At 40.7% G+C, this 17,244-nt stretch overlaps 1 protein-coding gene across 23 annotated transcripts in view; it reads left to right on the top strand.

Annotated features, from left to right (window-relative positions):
* PSD3 (pleckstrin and Sec7 domain containing 3) overlaps positions 1-17,244 on the top strand; it is a 644,089-nt gene that overhangs the window by 602,761 nt on the left and 24,084 nt on the right. For all 23 annotated transcript variants that reach the window (XM_070598606.1, XM_070598623.1, XM_070598605.1 and 20 more), the window contains 3 exons: positions 1,167-1,324; positions 4,055-4,199; positions 13,461-13,604. In XM_070598606.1, coding sequence (XP_070454707.1) covers positions 1,167-1,324; positions 4,055-4,199; positions 13,461-13,604 — 447 coding nt within the window. The remainder of the gene's footprint in view (positions 1-1,166; positions 1,325-4,054; positions 4,200-13,460; positions 13,605-17,244) is intronic.

Below are 17,244 nucleotides of genomic sequence, written 5' to 3'. Positions count from 1 at the left end.
TCATGTTTATTTCTGATTCCGTTTGAATTGATGGCAATAGTACGTTTGAATCGCTTGACTTGAGGGGAGGAGGTATGGGAGAGTGTAAGGGTTCTTTTGTAAATTTGTAAAACTGCTCTCTTATTTCTTTGTGATAAGAAAATAGAAAAAACCTTGTGGGTTTTACTACTAGTTAGAAGGTGAGGCGGGTATGTGTGTGTTCTTTACAGAAAAAATGCAGGTTTATTTAGCATAATGTCTGATAAAATATGGGAAGGGGGAAGAGGGGCCCTTAAGCACTAGAATATATCACTTATAACACTTTGTGGCATCTAGTATATTCACTTTGGTTTTGAGGCCCTTTTTCTTCTAATGGACCCAGGAAAACTACTAGATATAATAAGAGAGTCGAATTTGTTTTAAATTCTTTTCATTCTACTAGTTAGGATTTTTTTAGTTATGTTTGGAGGGAAGCCATACAACAGAACGTTTATAAATTCTGTGAGTTGTGTATACATCATGCCCAAAAATAAAATTGCATGTATACATGACACCTTCCTTTTTTATGTAATTTTACCCAGTTTCCAAATTTATGATAATAGAGCTAAGCTTTCTCCTGATTATGAAACTGTTTTTCTTCTTTTCTTTCAGAGAACAGCTGGAGAAATCATTTTATTTTACCGTTCAGTGTTCTTTTAATATTAGCCTCAAAAGAAAGTAGCAGGAAAACATAGTGTCTTTAGAGCAAAGAACACAATGGCACAGTCTTCACCATCAGTATATTTCTGTTGATAGATATCTGGAGCCTTCTGCATTCGTCCATTTACTCTGGAAGCCAAATCACCCTGAATATTGGACCTAGCTTCGTTTCAAATCACTATAAAACATGTGTGCTAGAAACTTTGTCTTTGACCTTCCGTAGCTATTGACCTTCAGTATTATATATCAGCTTTTTAAAAAGCACCCCTTAGGTGAATGTGTATTTTCTCTGTTTGAGCATACTTTTCAAACAACACAGTGTTTTGTGACATTTATGAAGTAGCAAAGAGTTGTTTTTACTCACCATGCCTTTCACTTTTTTCGTGCAGCTACATGGAATTTCTAAAATTTTTTCTTGTAGTTTTAGGTTTTGAAAAGAGATAGTAAAATCTGAACCTAATCTTTGTTTTCTTCGTATGTGTTGACAGGATGAATATAAGCCAGAAAAGGCCCTGTCTGAAGAGGACTTGAAGAATGCCGTGAGTGTGCACCATGCACTGGCGTCCAAGGCCACGGACTACGAGAAGAAACCAAACGTGCTTAAACTTAAAACTGCCGATTGGAGGGTCTTGCTCTTTCAAGCCCAGTAAGTTTCACTGTTCTGATTTGTTTTTGTTTCTTAGTTTTCATAGCACCACTTTATAGCAAGAAATAGAATCAGGATCTGCAGCGGAAATATTTTGAGTTAGAGTCAAAGGCATTAACTAGTTATTTAGAGAGACAACTGCCTAGGAAAACCAGAATGAGAGATAGAAACCCTGGGTCCAAGTTGTTTGCTTGCTACAAAGTAGCCCTGTGCCTTTTGGTCTAGAACTTAATATCCTCATGAATCAAGTACCAGCATTTAGTATGTAAGTTCTGTCAAACAACGAGTAAAACCGACGTGGATTCAAGACAGCATCTCCTAGCTCTTTGCCATGGCATGTAATTTGACCTCTTTGAACCTCAGCTTGTCAGTAGTGTGGGTAATACTGTTCATCTTGTAGGGTTCTTTTGAGAATTAAAGGAGATCAAGTATAAAGAGTTCCCCACACAGTGCCTGGCACGTAGAAACTGTTCAGTAAGTGTAGACTTCCATTTTATTCTCCTCTTCTCTCTCCTTCTAGCTCCAATGGTCTATGATTAAGCTAGGAGAAGAGAAGACCATATTGTGGGCAAGCAAATGGCTAGATTGCCAGTTTAATAAGGAGCCCACGACACCCTTGGATTAGAAGTGGAACATTTCACAGGGAGAATTGTGGATTTGTGAAGTGAGAAACTTTGGATTTTCGGAACTGAGCCTTTAAAGCAGGAATTTTAATAGCACACATAGGTAGCATCAGTGTCCATGGCAGACAGTGTTAATTATTCATGGCGTGCCCTTCACAACCTGAGCTTGACCTCAGAATCACTCTCAGCACAGTACTACCAGCTGACTGCATTTGTCACCAGAACTAAAATTTGGCGTCAGGATAGTGAACACAAGTATCTGCATGCTTATTGACCAAAGCAACGAAAGATCCAAAAGAGAAATAAAAATAGGAGCAGGCACTCTGGTGATTTGTGGATTCTGAACTTACAAAGGTATAAAATTGCTGACTTCAGGTGAGGAGGAAGTTGTAAGGAAATCCAATTTACACAGGATTCTTTCAGTGTGGGAATAAGACAGTTTTAACACCACAAATGGAACCATAGCCAGATGTACAATTACAGCAATTAGTCATAAAATTCCTTCAAATTACAGCAATTAGTCATAAAATTCCTTCAAATTATTCTATTCCCCAACATTATTTTTTTCTAATCTAAAATACCAGATGTGATAACTAAGGAGATCTCATTACTTCAGGTAGAATATATGTAGAAATCAATAAATTGAAATAACAGAGCTGGAGAAATCAAGTTAGGGACACATATGGGAGGCAATGGGGGCTGATAGCTAATGTGGTCTCAGGTTAGTGTGGTTTCCCTCTGAGTAATCAGTAAAGGAAATGATTTTAGATTGGCTGTCATTTTGTATTTGTTAAGTGCTGTCAGTGCTGGGCTCTGCAAATATATGACATATAAAAGTGGGACGATGACATCAGATGATTTCCACATCCTCTCAGATGGATTTTTTACCATCCTATTGAGGTATACTTTACATAGCACTTAATTTCACCTGTTGTAAGTGTACAATTCAATGATTTCTAGCAAATTTACAGAACTGTGTGACCATTACCTCAATCTAATTTTGGAACACTTGCCCATTTTGCAGTCGCTCCTGATTTTCATCCCCAACCCCAGACACCACTAGTCTCCTTTGTGTCCCTCTAATATTGCCTTTTCTGGACTTTTCATATAAATGGAAACATACAACATGTTGTCTTTTGCATTTGGCTTTTTCACTTAACATAAAGTTTTTGGGGTCTTCCATATTGTAGCATGTGTCCGCACTCCAGTCCTTTATCGCTGAGTAGGTTTCAACTGTGTGGATGTAGACCACGGTTTGTTTATTCATTCACTAGTCGTTGGCATTTGGATTGTTTCCCTTTTTGACTCTCATAAATAATGCTGCTATGAACGTTCACATACAGATCTTTGTGCCTATATGTTTTTATTTCTCTTGGAGTATACCCAGGAGTCGAATTTCTGGGTTGTATGATAAATGTATAGTTAACTTTTTAAGAAACTGTCAAAACTGCTTTCCAAAGTGAATGTTGCCTTCTGTATTCCCTCTATCACTTACCCCTCAGTTGGATTTTAAAATCAAATTATGTGATTAAAAGAGATGAGTTAATTTTTTAATTAATTTTTGACATAGCCTAGTATCAAACAGAAAGTGGGTGGTTAATAAATACTTATTTATTGTCAAGTAATTGCGCTTTTTTCCCTTCTGCATCCTTGAGAAAGAATCGCAGCCTTACGCCCTGGTGATCACAGGTTCCAAGGTGTTTCGTTACCATGGTAATTGCTGTTGAAAATGTTGATCTGCAGTGAAGTTTTGCCAGGGATTAGTTGTTCAAAGAAGCATAAATGATATTATATGCCATTTTAAATCAATTATGAGGGGCCGGCCCGTGGCCGAGTGGTTAAGTTCCCATGCTCTGCTTCAGCGGCCCAGGATTTTGCCAGTTCGGATCCTGGGCGCGGACATGGCACCACTCGTCAGGCCATGCTGAGGTGGCATCCCACATAGCACAACCAGAGGGAACCACAACTAAAAATATACAACTATGTACTGGGGGGCTTTGGGGAGAAAAAGGAAAAGTAAAATCTTTAAGTCAATAACGAGAAATGGGCAGAGTGTGATGCACTTAGGTACAGAGATACCTGACGTGAAGATGTCTGTTTCTCACAGGAGTCCAGAGGAAATGCAAGGGTGGATAAACAAAATTAATTGTGTTGCAGCTGTATTTTCTGCACCACCATTTCCAGCAGCCATTGGGTCTCAGAAGAAGTTTAGTCGCCCACTTCTGCCGGCCACTACCACGAAATTGTCTCAGGTGAGTTGTTTTGGTACTGCTTTGACTTTGAACAAAAGCACTTTGTAAAAAACTCTTATTACTATTTGTATTTGAATACTACTCAATATTTTGGGGGCAGGGATGAGACCCTGCCCTCAAAGGGCATATTGCCCCTATTGCCATTGACTAGTTAAGGATTTCGGAAGCTACTTTGATGTCTCTGTGAATTTTTTATTGGTGCAATAATAAAAATAGTTTCATCTGGCTCTGGTCAACCAGGTCTTGATATTGACTCTCCACACATCTGATATCATGATTATCAATGATACATTTATTTAATTAATATGTATTATCTGTTCTCGTACCTCAGAGACTATTTTAGGCTCTGGAGATAGAAAGGTAAATGAAACCCAAGCCCTCTCTGGGACTGGATTGGAAATACGAACAAGCCAGTAATTGCAACAGAGTTTGATTAGAGGTACAGGAAGGATGAGTCCAAAGTGCTGTGGGGGTACGAGGAAGGGGCATGTAGTCTGGCCTTGGAGGTGAAGAAGGCAGTGTGATATCTAATATGAATCTTGAAAGATGAACAGCAGTTAGGTATGATGTGAGAAGAGAGGATGTTCCAGCAGACGACCAGAAATGTCCAGAGGAGGAAGCATTGGGATGCAGGAACCATACTTAAGTTATCAAATGTGACTGGAGCACAAACGTTCCTCTTGTGGAGGTAAGCAGAGGCCAGGTGATGAAAGCTCTTGTCATGTGCAGGATTTCAGAGGCATCACTGGTTCCCCAGTATCCTTACTATAATAGTTTAAGCAGAAAAGTCATTTGGTCAAAGTTGTGCTTTCAAAATTATTCTTGTTGTAATAGGAAGAAAGTATTAGAGGAGGAAACTACCAGAAGCAGAAAGGCTAATTTTAAGGGCACTTTCAATGATGCAGAGGAAAAATAAGTTAGTTGTAGAAGAGATGGGTAGAAGTGGAAGTGTTAGAGAGATCTTGAGGGTGTAGAATGGATGGGCCTAGGGGCTCGTTGAACTGGAGAAGTAAGGGCTGCTATCCAGGCTTGGGCATCTGGGGACTCTGGCGTCTGACCAGGCTTGTGGGGCCTCATTGTGCTCTTGCTTCCCTCTTATTGCTTCTTCCCAAGGTCTTTTCCTGGGTCCTTTTCCTCTTTCTACCTGCGAATGTTGCAGTGCCCAGTGCTCAGAAGCAAACCAAAACAGACACTGGAGAAAGAATTTTTTTAAGTTAGGGAAAAAAAACAGGGACAACATGGTGCCAAGAAATGGGGAGAAAGCTCAGGTGAAATTAGGACAAAAAATATCTCCTGCGAAGGGTCAGGGAGGTCGTAGGTCCCTTGGTGGGAGCAATTTCAAGAGTGATGGGGAGAAGCCCTGGTTGTCCTCTTTGAGGAGGGAATGGACGGAAGGAAGAACATGGAGGAAGGAAATGTGCACAGGTCTTGCCATAAGTTGATTAAAAAAAGACTACAAGTAAGAATAGAGCAGACGTGGTTTTAGGAAAGATTATTTTGTCTTTGTTAAGTTCATAATTATTATTAACATGAATTGGATGTTCACCATGCAAGCATTACTAGTACCATGTAGTTCATGTCATCGTTAATGCCATCAAGTGGATTCCAACTCCTAGCGCCCCTGTGTACTGCAGAACGGAGGCCTGCCCGGTCTTTTTGTGCCATCCTCACCTTCCGGCGCTATATCAGACGACGCTCTGCTGCTATTCACAGGGTTTTCATGGCCAGTTTTTTCAGAAGTGGGTAGCCAGGTCCTTCTTCCTAATGTAGTGTAAAGATGACTGAAAAAACTGTTAAGAATAAAAAGAACCAAGCCAGCTCACTTTACAAGGCAGAATGGCATTTAATTTTCAACCATAATAAATATTCTAAGAAAAAAGGAAGGCTTTACCTCTTATTGATGACCAGAAAGTATGTTGGCAGACTTTTCCATCTACCCAACTAAAATATGAATTCTTGAACCAAATACATTTTCCCACTTTAATTTTGGGTGCTTAACATAAGCAGTAAACCACATTGCATAAGAGAAGAAAAAATGATTGAAGACCCAGAAGCAAAAAATACCTTCAAAAGTTGGGTTTTGTTCTCTTCATTTCACTAAGGATTTTCCATTTGTTATTTTTCAATAGACTGGCCTTTCTCACGGTCACTCCTATAAAAGATCCAGGGGGAAGGTGAGTTGAAGTTAACGAGGAACATTAATAAACATTAGAGTTGCTCCTCGTTCTTTCTGCACTATAGAATCTACATTTCTGTTTACTTTCTACTTTGAAAAATGTACTACTGTCCAATTTATGTATAAGCTATACCTTAGTAACCACTTGTTCATGAAAATGAATGTGTTCACCTATTTATGTATTTTTACCATGAGACCAAGCAAGCACCTTTATCAAGGCAGAATCTCTTATTTTAAACAAATGTTTTACAGTGGAACTAAAAATAGAATGCATAATTTTTTTGATATTTTTCCTCATTTGGAACATAAATCCACAGAGATACAAAAGTGTATATATAATTTGATCAAAGTGATAGATTCAAGATTTTAAATAAGAAAGCAGCAGCCAAAAAGAAACATCCTCCTTTGTCACATAAGGCAAGATCACCAAGCCCTTTGGGGAATTTAATTTCTTTGTAAAAGAATAAGATGATATCCTCGCCCACACATAAATCACTAAGTCTTTGTGGGCCTCACTGTTCCATCTGGAAAATGAGGAGATCATTCTAGAATGTTTTAAGGTTCTTTCTTTCGCTAGCTTTGTCTTTTTTACCTAGGTCATCATGTTTGTTTACTAAAAGTGGAAAACGTGTTTCACCTTTGAGTTTAGAAACAAATATGTGAAAAACAAGCATGTGATAAAGAACCAGTTAGATGGGAGAGGGAAGAGTTGGTTGGCCCACAGCCTGGTGCAGAGGTTGGGGTGTCCCCACTACAGATGAGACTCTTGGGGGAGGTTTCTGCTGGCGTCACAGTGCACCTTCAGTGGGCCCTGGAACTTGTGTCTGGGTGCACCCAGGAGTCCTGGGGCCTTGATGACCCAGCCGCGCCCTTTAGCCCAGGCATTCCCAGCATCAGCTCTACTGACAGTTTGGCTGGGATGGTTCTTTGTTGCAGGAGGCTGTCCTGGGAACTGTAGGATGTTTAGCAATATCCGCAGCCTCTGCCCACTAGGTGCCAATATCATCCCCCACGTCGTGACAACCAAAGATGTCTCCAGACATCGCCAGGTGTCCTGTGGGGTCAGAATCCGCCCCTGCTGTTGAGAACCACTGCTTTAACCCAGCCATCTTTCCTTTCTCCACGTGCCCACAACCTGCCTATGACTCCCCTAAATGCCAGAAACACGTGGATAATTGCAGTTTTCAAAATACACCTATAACAATGTAAGTGCCCTGCTGGAAAAAAGTTAAACAGTGTTAGGAAGAAACTAAACATTCAATTAAAAGATTGTTTGGTGCTTTTAAAGACAAAGTGTTCACCACCCTGTCATTCACAAGCCTTTCTTTAATTTATTCTTGTCTTCTCTCCAAAACATATTAGCCTTCATTATTAAAACTGATTGTTGTCAGTGTAGCTTGGCTCTTTCTGAGCCACTCTGCCGTGTGGGAGGAGCCGCCTTCTCTAGTTGTTTCTCAAGGCAGTGTTGCCAGAGCACATTTGTCCTCTTCTGCTGGGGCTGGAAAGACTGGTTTGAAAGTCTAAGTTTTGCTTCTCCTTCTGGTGTAGCACTGCAAACTTAGGACTTCATGACTGACCCTCTTCAGGATCTATTTGGGATCTCCCTTTCTACTCATCAAAGTAGTCGTTTTCAGACTTTAATATACACAAGAATTATTTAGGACTTGTTTAAAATGCACATTTCCCAGCCCCCCCAGGTTGATCAGGTCTGTGCCAGAGCCCCAGAATATGGGTATTTTTAAGGCGTGCCGGGTGTGGAGTCTGCAGGCAGTGCAGATCATACTTAGAGACACTGCGCTGTAATCTCTGCCCCCTTTCACTGCTTCTCTGGAGACCTGTACCTCATGAAGTTACCATTTCCTGATATCTAGTCCCATTTTCTCCTTTGAATTCTAGCCAATCTATTGTAAAAGTTTGACTCAATGGATGATCACTAAATGCTAACTGTTGAGGGCCAGACCTTGGGATGAGCACTGATCTGAAACAAAGAAAAGGCCTGTGCTTGCTTCACAGCCTTCATTTTGTCCTGTGATTTGACCACAGGGCAGTAGTGCTAAGGACCAGGTGAGTCGGGAACTGGCCCCTGTCCACAGAGGGCAAGGAGAGGTGGAAGAAAGAGGCAGGCCACTCCAGATGGGTAGGGGGCAGGTTTAATCAGCAAGGGAACTTACTTATGAGGTTTGTTGAGTGGCCACAAGACAGCTTCTAGCACAGGGAAGGCAAGGAGAATGCCCATTCCAAGGACAGGAGGAGGTGAGGAGCCTCTGACCACCTGGGTCGAGTTCTCAGTCCTCTTGATGACCTCCTCCAACAGGCAAACATTAGGAGCAGGTGGATTTCAGAAGAGGAAGCCACTCTTGTGGTTGTCCCTCACGGGCTAGAACCACACCCTTCCCAGCCCCTCAGTTTCATACTTTCAGTCACAGATCCTGCCACTGCTACTTCTTAAATATCTTCCATATCCCACCCAGTACATCCCTTAGTTCAGACTTTTGTCATCTTTTACTTAGATCATTGGTCTCCTAACTTTTTTTCACCTTATCAATACTAAATTTTTGAGCAGATATCCTCCAATATGTGTATTTTTTTAATAAAATATACTCCATGTCCTACTATTAATACAACATGAAAAATGCTGAACATCATTAGTAATTAGGGAAATACAAATCAAAACCACGAAATACCACTTTACAGTCATTAGGATGGCTATAAAATTAAAAAAAATTTTCTTTAAAGGAAAATAATGTGTTGGTGAGGATGTGCAGAAGTTAGAACTCTCATACATTGCTGGTGGGAATGTAAAATGACGCAGCTACTTTGGAAAACAGTTTGGTGGTTCATCAGATGATTAAACATGGAGTTAACACATGACCCAGCAATTCCACTCCCAGTGAGACAGCAAGAGAATGAAAACATACACCCACACAGAAATGTTTACACAAATGTTCCTAGCAGCTTTGTTCAGAATAGCCAAAGATGGGATGGTCATCAGCTGATGAATGGGTGAGTGAAATGTTGTATATCCATGTAGTGGAATGTTACTCAGCCATAAAAAGAGTGAAGTACTGATCATCCTACAATATGCACGAGCCTTGAAGACATTCTGCGAACTGAAAGAAGCAGTCACAAAAGAAACATAGCGTGTGATTCTCTTCCAAAAGGGTCGACTCTTTTAGGGGAACGAACATGTCATAAATTTTAATTGTGGTGATGATTGCACAACCTCGTGAGTATACTAAAAAAACACTGAATTGTATACTTTAAATGGGTGAGTTGTGAGGTATGTGAATTATATCTCAATGCTGGTTTTAAAACTTCTTCCCAACAGATCATCTTTCTGGGGTACGCACACCCCACTTTGGAAAACTCTGGCAGACTATTCGTGTAACCACTCCATATCTCTCTTCCCTAATCTTGCTTCTCTCCAACTATCCTTCACAATTCTGGCTAAAGTATGATTCGTATCATGTCACATCACCTTAACCGGCTCCCTTGCCAACAAGATGCAGGCCACACTCCTTGGCACGGCCTGGGGTGGTGCCTGCACTTTTCATATTCATTTCTTACAGGCCTGTATTTAACATGTATTAAGTACTCAATATACCAATTAATTAAATCATGTTGTAGTTATTATGCTGAAGCTCACTAAACACTGTTTAAAGTCTTTAAAACTCTCTTAAACATGAAATGATGGAAGAAAATCTTTCAGATGGTGCTTTCAGCAGTAGCCCCCTGCAAACTGACTCAAAGGCAGATGTTCTATATTCTAAATTCCATACAGTTTGAGTCTGATAAGTTTGCAGTATTTAGGAATTTGACTTGTAAATTGCCTAGCAGATTCCTAGAAATGTCATTACCTTTTAAATCATCCATCTACTTTAAAACAGCACAAAGGAAACAGTCTGAATCTTCCTTTTTTTTTTTAACAATCCATTTATTCAGCTACTGTTTACTGAAGACCTCTACGTCAGACTATATTAGGTATGTGGGCATTATAAAAATAGCTAAGACACCGGTCTTGGCTCTCAGCTAATGAGAGTTTTAAAGTATGTGTTAAAGTTAGGGAGGTAATATCTGTATGCCAAAAACTGGGCCACATACTGTCTTCTCTGCCCAGTACTGGACTAGGCACTAGAGGATTTGAGAGAAGGGAAAAATGACCTTCCTCTGTCTTCAAGAGCTTGTAATCAGTAAAGGAGATGAAATTCACACAAGAGTCAGAGTATATTTTGTAATAAGCGTATGGTATAGACATTTAAGTGCTATAATGATGCAGAAAAGGAAGAGATTGTGAAATCTGGAGGAACACTGGAGAAAGGACCCGAGTACAACCCACGTGTTTGAGAGCCATGGTCCCGGGAGAAGGCACGTTAGGACAGATGGAGTTTAAAAAGAGCTTTGAAAGTTGAGGTCAGCTTTCAAATATGTAATTTTCCTCAAAGTCAAAGTACTATATAAGTAGGGAAAAATTAAATCTTAAGTGACATGATCTGAAACTTACCTTTTAGATAACGTTTCATTGTATATATGATGAAAGGTTTTACCGATGTACGTCTGTTGACATATAACCCAATAGTTTTTCTTGCACCTATCATTATAATGCTGCTTCTTATCACTTCCTAACTTAAAACAGCTTCAGTGAGTACATGCCATTTCCTGTCTCTGTTCCCTTTCTATAAACTTTGTTGGATATCTCTGCCTTCTCTGAAATCCCTTTTGTGAGTGTTGTCTCGTAAGAACAGCTTTGTACGCTGCCCTCATGAATTGTGAGAGCAAAGCCAAGGGAGAGAAGCCACAGGTTCCTAGTGTCTGTCTGCCTCGCGTCTGTCCCAGAGGTAGTTGTCCTGAGTCTGAGCGTGGGCGTGTCTCCATGGCTGCTGCCTTTCCCTCCCTTTTGACCAGTAGTTTTTGTTAGGAATGTCTGGATGAATCCTTTACCATGGGATTCTAGCATTGGAATAATTCGCATGGTTTACCTGTCTGTGCCCAGAAGAGCAACTGGTGTTTTTATTTCACTCATCAAAATGGAGAGATTTAAGAAATGTGATTTAAAAATGCTTTTATTTGGGGATTACTTCCTTGATTCTTGCTTCATGAAGTCAGTAAAGTAGGAGTAAAGCATTGCATATTGAATTTCAACATTTCTTTGACTAGTTCCTTCATAAAAATATAACCTAAATGATTAACCCTTTATGCTGCTACAGAAATAGTCAGATTTATAAACCATAGCTTAACAATGAGTAAACCCTGGTAAACCCTGCTATTGGTAGGAAAGTGACAAATATGATATGCTTTGCATATTGTTGTGGCTTCTTTGGTCTATCTGAAACATTTCATTGAACAAAGAGAAAAAATACATCATTTTTTATTTTTTGCAGTGGTCTAGTCACCAAATATCTTTTGTCAAAAATTCTGTTAAATAATTTACATGTTGCAGTAAATACACAAAGGAAAATTACTTTGAAAGATAAAGCAGAGCCCTGCACTCATGACCTCATTTAACTTCATGTCCTTCCTTAGAAGCCCCAGCTACAAATACAGCCACACTAGATTTCTACGTAGGCATTTTGGAGGGACAAACCTGCAGTCCATAACGTAGTCTGTAGTCTCCTTGGAGGAAGAAATAGAAAGATGAATGAGAAGTTGTAAATAAAAGCTATCTGAAACGTTTTTAATTTCCTTTCAGTATCATCAGTCTACAAATGACAGCTTGGAGATGTACACCTCCTTCTGAAATCTCAGAATAGGTTTCTTTTTTTTTCCTATACTTTTATGGTACTTCTTTAGGTGTTTTGGTTTGTTTTAGTTAGTTGGTATTTAAAAAGGAATCTTGTCATCTTTCTTTCACTCCACTTGTTCCTGTCACCTCTCTTGTTTATTTTTCCATTCACATACTCTGTAAAAACTTTTCATTGTTCTTTTCTATTTTGATGGCTTTAGACTTAGATTTTTTTCTTGTTTGACTTTTAAGACGTGCATTACAACAAATCCCTAGGATATTATATGTGACTCATAATTTCTGAACATCTTTTTTTTTAATTTACAGTAATGTTATATAATCTTAATTTAGTGTCCATAATTATTCACTTTCTGGCAGTCTTTTTCACTATTCCCCTCACTCTATGATAAAATTTCTATATTTGGAAATTATGTTGGTATTATACAAAATGTATTTATCACCTAGTTTAATCAGTTCCTCTTCATATGCTTTCATCCATTTATTTCTTATTGTACACATGGAATTTACACTCAACAAGAATGTGGATAATTGACATGTGAAAGTGGGATAGTAAGCAAAGTAGTCATACGGTTTAGGAATGCAAGGGAATTCCAGTCTCTGTTTTATTTTTAAAATGCTGCCAAAGGGTTTGATAGTGTCTCTGGTCAGGTAGCTTTTTGCTCAGGTGATATAAATGATGCCCCTAGAATGGAAATTCTTTGACATAGGATCGGCCAGCTTGCATTGGTGCGCAGTGCCTGTAATAATGCTGTTCAGGCAATAGTCACTCTATAGGTACATTTTAATTGAATAACTACTTTGGATCGATATAGTCGAAGGAAGTCAGAACCTCTACTTTGGAGGGAAAAAGCATAGTGGCTACATTTCTTAGAATGTCATCTGATAGCTTTCAGAGAACTATTTCTTGGTGGCACTGCTTGTCTCAAAAAAGGAAAAAATATGCAGATAGGCGCTTCATTCATTATGAGAGACGGGGGTACTAGCAGCATTGCTGAGTGGACTTGACATGGAGAAGCCAAACTGTGTGGCCCTCAGAGTAGGTGTTTGTTTGGCTGGTGCCTTGCCTGTTGGAGTATCTCTTAGGAGGCCTCGTCTCAACTCCGTGACAGTTATCCCTGATAAGGGGCTCTGAAAGCATCTGCTTTTGTGCCGGGGGCTCGGTTGCCGTTTTGCACAGGTGCCTGTGAACACTGGCCTGAGAGAGTCGGTAAGATGTGGCGGCAGGGCACACTGGACTGCCGTGTTGGATTAAAGTCATTCCCATCATCAGGGATTTTTTTAAATACTCTACAATTTTTTATTGATTTATTTTCTCACTGCTAAATGGCTTAATAATTTTCTGCAGGAGGAACAGCTGAAATCTCATGAAAGCAAGCTGAAGCAGATTACCACCGAGCTGGCCGAGCATCGCTCGTATCCCCCAGACAAGAAAGTTAAAGCCAAGGAGATCGACGAATACAAACTGAAAGATCACTATCTGGAGTTTGAGGTATATTGAACCTACATGTAGTAAATGGCTAGACCCGGGTTATTCTCTGATTTTTCCGTGAAGCATATTTTTTGCAGTTACTGTCACTGTGGGAATTGGCTCTGGCTCGGGAGCCCTGGGCATGCTCCAGGTCATGGTGACCCCTCATGTTCATGATTCTATTTAAGCTTCACACAAACATCAAAGGATAACTGTCAGTTTATGTGCTCCAAAGCAACTAGCCTGGCTGGTTGGAATAGCATGTGCCTGCTGCCAGAAGGAGAACAACAGTAGATGGACATGCTGGGGTGAGCAGCTGCTTTCTATGTTTCTGCGTCTCTTCCAGCAGAGTTTGAGTCAAAAAAAGTAGAGTGGAGGAAGTGAGCTCTCGGTGACATGAAGCGTCAGCTTCTTCCTGCTCGTTGTTGCTGTTGGGCAACACCGATGCATTTGTCCTCTGCCCCTTCCTGCCCTTCAGAAGGAAACTGGGAGATGAAGTTGTGGTACATCCATATATTATAGCAAGTGTGGTTATTAAAAAGAATGGGGAGGATCCGTAAACTCTGGAAAGACAGAAAATTTTAAAGTAAGCTGAAAGCAGTGTATATAGTAAATGTTACCTTTAGCTAAATTTTCTCCCAAATTAGACAGTGTCAGAGTTCCACAGGATCCTCTGACTCTCCGTCTTCAGCTGCCACTTTAACACATTTAAAGTGTCTTTTTTTTAAAGTAGATAGTATATAGTCCAAAATGAAGAATCAATTATTTTGTAAGTTTTCACATAATTTTTTTTTCTGTTGGGTGTGCTGGATCCATCGTTAGCTAAGCTTTTTCATTGAAGCTCTAGTCTGTTTTACGTCCCACCATCACCTCCTTCATTCCTCTTTTACCATCCTGTTCCCTGCCTGGGCTTAAAACTTAGAACCACCTCAGCACCCTCCTCCTGGTCCATGCAGTCCCTCAGAGTGGAATCAGGAGCCGAATCCCTCTGCTGGGCCTCGCACCTGCCCTTCCTCACCGTGGGCATTGCTTTTATACTTCCTCTGCTCACGTCCCAGGTTTCTCATGTCGCCCCTGAACCTGGTGGTTGCCTTCTAACTGTGTCTTCAGTTCATCCTCCATACTCCTAACACTCGGTTTTCTAAGGCTCAACCCAGATGATGGCATTCCTCTATTTTCCCCTACACCTCCCTACACAGTTTACCTTCTGAATAAAGTCCCAATCCTTAATCTGAGAGGATTTGGGTTCTGGGCTCTTCTTCCATGACAGCCTCCGTGTGTGTCAGTCACATTTCTGCCCACTCTCTCCAAACACTCTATGCCTTTGTTCATCTGCTTTCCCTGCCCCAAATGTTCTTCCCCTCATCTTCATTCCTGAAAGTCCTGTTCATCTTTCAAGATGTATCCCAAATCCCTCCTTTGGAAAGCCTTCTCTAAGTCTGCTCGTTGGGTTTAATCTGTTCCAGTCCTGGCCACAGCTGGCTTTATGTTGAAGTGACTTCACTATGCTTTGTGTCTACATCGTGGATCCTATAACATCTCCCCCGCAGGACGGTGAGGCCTTGCAGTGCAGGGACCTCAAGTTCACTTCCCATCTGTGCTCTGCACTGGCTTGTCGAATTAGACAGGATTTCGTGAAAGCTTAAAGAAGTCTCTTCCTGACTTAGACAATTTATGCTCTAAAACGTGACATTTGATCCAATGCAAACCTATGTTCTAGTTTCCTTCATGGTCAAGCAAGTCCTTGCTCTGGGCAGATGAAGAGAAATCTTTCTTTTATTAAAGCTATAAGTTTATTAGCAAAAACTGTGGAAGCCTTACCATCAAAAGACTTGAAAAAATGTTTTCTAAAAAAATCTAAGCAGCTCCTCTTTCCTCAGGCCTGTTCATTCTTGGGAAGGGGAGCTCTCAAAAAGCAACCCTAATTCTTCACGCTTCCGAAGGGCTTTCAGCTGTAGGCCCTTCTAGTTTCACACGTGCTAATTAAACTTCCCAACACCTCAGTCCCTGCTTCCAGCACCGGACACCTTGCTTTGCACCCTTGACTCTGAAGGCTGAGAGCCTGTCCCCAGGAGTGGGGGTGGCTGCAGGACCACGGCGAAGTTGCCACTGCTGGAAGCACTTCCTGCTTTGAATCTGCTGTGGTGCCCCTTTTCTGAAAATGTAATCCAGCAAGAGCCAGCATTTTCATTTTCTGATGTGAACTTAGACCAAGCTGGGTGGGGATAAGTCCTGTTTTGATCAAATTGTCACCTCAAGGAGCCCTAAGATTGCATTCCAGGACCCTTGGCTAATTAAAGTCAGACTCATCTGCTAATATGCCAAGCACCTGGGATTGGTCTGTCATGTTGCATTAACCTGTGTCTGCCACGAAGGTAGAAGTGTGCTTCATTTTATAGGTGTTTATCTAAAAGGTTTTTGTAAAAGTAATCCTTTTGTTAAGGTGAATCATTATTTTTCACTATCTTAAAATTGAAGTAGTGTATCTTGTGGGGTCCACTTCACTGTTATTTGAGCCACCAGAATTTGCTGTCCTTTGTGTGCCCATGGAAGTCTTTGCATAGTACTAACTTCTTTGCCTTATAAGCAACATTCCCTGAGCAGGCCACTTCATTCCTTGAGTAGGGGTGTGAGAGTTATTGACCATTTTGTATATTTTGTTCACCACTCTGTCCTCAGCTTCTAGAACATGGACTGAGGGCTCAATACATCATATTTGTTGAATGAATGGATGAAATGTTATTATTGTGTATAAAAGATAACATCAGAGGAAGCAGTTCTCTGAGAAAGCTTAGTAGCTCCCCTGAAAACAAATCTGACAGGAAGGGGAGAACACAGCCTGCAGTTCAGTGGGAACCCCACACGGGCAGCGACAGGAAGGGGAGAACACACGGAGTCTGCAGTTCAGTGGGAACCCCACTCGGGCAGTGACAGGAAGGGGAGCTGTAATCCTGCCTGTGTCCTTGTCTCCATGGAAGGCTCACAAGCAGGAATTAGCTTTCTCACCTATTCCTGCAGCAAGGGCCTTCCTGGGGTTTCGAAGCAATTCTTATAGTTTTCACATCTTGATAAGGAAAAATGCGTTTATTTTATTAGAAAATAAAGCCGTTGTAAACATAAACACCGGGGATGGTTCCTAACTGTATGCATTTCAGTTGTTTATGTTACAAGTTGTTTTTTGAGTACGAACAGTCCTTCATGGTGGGCCAAATTCACAGCCCTTTCTATGCTTTAGAATTTCCCAAACCCTGACTGACAGTAAATAGTTAGAAATTCTGGTAAATAAGTAGGTAAAGGGTTTTTTGTGTTTGTTTTTTTTTTAAGTCTACAGAGAGCAACAAGACTTCCATCTCTCTTAGCATTAGCCTCTTAGAAAAAGATTCACTTTTGCTTAAAGCAGCAAACCTCACACAGAATGGGCTGTGATTGACCAAATTCGTGCCTCCTTCTGTGTTGATGGTTAATTAGCGGGGAGGGGAGTTGTTTGCCTTTGAGTGACTCCGGCCCCTTGCTGTGGCTGTTACTTTGTTAGAAAGTTCACTTGGGATCTGGTCTCACTGTTGAAAGGGTTGTTAGGCATCACAAGTTCACATTAAGAAGCTCATCATCATTTCCCAGTTTCAAAAAATCAATATCGGAACTAGCCTCACTTCCTTATAAA

Source organism: Equus przewalskii, chromosome 28 (assembly GCF_037783145.1).
Source record: "Equus przewalskii isolate Varuska chromosome 28, EquPr2, whole genome shotgun sequence".
NCBI classification, from domain to species: Eukaryota; Metazoa; Chordata; class Mammalia; order Perissodactyla; family Equidae; genus Equus; species Equus przewalskii.
The sequence above is the reverse complement of the archived record's forward strand: the minus strand, read 5'-3'. Positions and strand labels throughout refer to the sequence as shown.